The sequence below is a fragment of the Pundamilia nyererei genome, unplaced genomic scaffold (assembly GCF_000239375.1).
Source record: "Pundamilia nyererei isolate P.nyererei 1_Seehausen unplaced genomic scaffold, PunNye1.0 scaffold05084, whole genome shotgun sequence".
NCBI lineage: Eukaryota > Metazoa > Chordata > Actinopteri > Cichliformes > Cichlidae > Pundamilia > Pundamilia nyererei.
In genome coordinates, this window is record NW_005192485.1 from 1 (window position 1) to 1,494 (window position 1,494).

Below are 1,494 nucleotides of genomic sequence, written 5' to 3' on the forward strand. Positions count from 1 at the left end.
AAAGCTCAAGTTAGGCAAACTGAAAGCGAAATCTTTCTGGAGGAAGCGTTGGGCTGAAATCCTCTGTGCGTAAATACAGCCGCAGGCAGCGATCAGTGAAAAGTGGACAACAACGCTGTAACAATCTGTATTTTAATGTGAAACACTGACCTCTATTTTTTGTTGTCAGGTTAATTATAAGATTCAAATGTATTTCAAACTATGTTGTTGGTTTTTGATTTCTCTCCAGGTAGAGTTCAATAACATCCTGAAGGAAGCTGGAAACAAGCTGGTGGTGGTGGACTTCACAGCCACTTGGTGTGGCCCCTGCCAAAGGATTGCCCCAGTGTATGAGGTACATGCTGTCAAAACTAAAACGACTCTGAACTCTTGCATCTGCATGTCGATCTGTGCTTCCACATTATTTCTGTCCCTCACACATTACAATAACCTGTATATTGGGATGGCTCATGAGCCAGAGGAGTCACTATGGTACTGATGCTCTAGTCCCAGAGTCGACTGTCCCCACTCTTAGCATCATTTTGACCCCTTTGCTCCAATAACCTCAGCAATGCTAAAGATGGCATTTCTTCAATAAGTTACGTTGTGAATTTTTTTTCAACTATAAGTTAGATTTGACACATTAAGAAATTACTATTAAGATGAAAAACAACCCACATTTTTTGTTATGGCACAAGAGAACAAATTCAGACTTTTATTTTAGATGTTTCCCCTTTTGATCCTTCATAAGTGTGACGTGGCAGCAGATGATCTGCACAAGTTTGCATGTTGACTCGCTGATCTTCTCTCCTGCAGAAAATGGCTGTGGCGCCTGAAAATGCCAACGTGATTTTCCTGAAGGTGGACGTGGATGCTGCCCATGTAAGTCTGAGTTTGACTTACTTCCTGATGAGCCTGCAGAAGCAGTTGGATTACTTCAGCTGCTGCCAGGCCTGTGCTAGCGCAGAGATCCTCGACACGTCTCTGTACAGTTGCTGTCAAACACGTTTGTGGTTTTTGCAGCATTTTATGGAACATCACAGGACAAATGAGAGTGCAGGAAGAATCAAATAAATTGCATAAAGATTCATTTCTGTGCTGTGGGAAAGAGGCAACACTGAAGTGTTGGAGAGTATGATCTTGGGTAGCTGAAGAAGCCCGTCTTAGTCACACTATGCTTAATGGCTTCTTCTTAATTGGCCTCTCGCCACATCTACAGCTACAGTTGGTCATAACCATCTGTAGTCAAGAGAGATCTTGATGACCCAGTGAGCTCATCTGATGTATTTGCTTCTCTTTCAGGATGTGTCCTCATCCTGTGGAATCAGATCCATGCCCACGTTCCAGTTTTACAAGAATGGCCAAAAGGTAAGTCAAAATGCTACGTGTACCTGTCAGCTTGGTGCAGATGTTTGGCGTGTAATAGATTTTTGGACACATTGAGCCTCGTGCTCAAAATTGTTTTCAAGTGACACATAGAAGTGATCTTTAATATAGTGTTTGGCATTCACCTGC

General features: G+C 42.6%; 1 protein-coding gene across 1 annotated transcript; it reads left to right on the forward strand.

Moving 5' to 3' along the window:
* The first annotated feature begins 37 nt into the window (after positions 1-37).
* Positions 38-1,447, forward strand: LOC102206282 (thioredoxin-like). Its single transcript, XM_005755928.2, has 3 exons — positions 38-334; positions 796-861; positions 1,282-1,447. Exons 1-3 carry the CDS (start codon positions 188-190, stop codon positions 1,420-1,422), a joined length of 354 nt encoding a protein of 117 aa, XP_005755985.1. The 5' UTR covers positions 38-187; the 3' UTR covers positions 1,423-1,447.
* The last annotated feature ends 47 nt before the right edge of the window (positions 1,448-1,494 follow it).

Coding starts and splice junctions, on each gene's coding strand:
- LOC102206282 (XM_005755928.2), top strand. CDS start 188: ATGTATTTCAAACTATGTTGTTGGTTTTTGATTTCTCTCCAGGTAGAG. Junction 335..795: donor GGATTGCCCCAGTGTATGAG/GTACATGCTGTC, acceptor TCTCTCCTGCAG/AAAATGGCTGTGGCGCCTGA. Junction 862..1,281: donor TGGACGTGGATGCTGCCCAT/GTAAGTCTGAGT, acceptor CTTCTCTTTCAG/GATGTGTCCTCATCCTGTGG.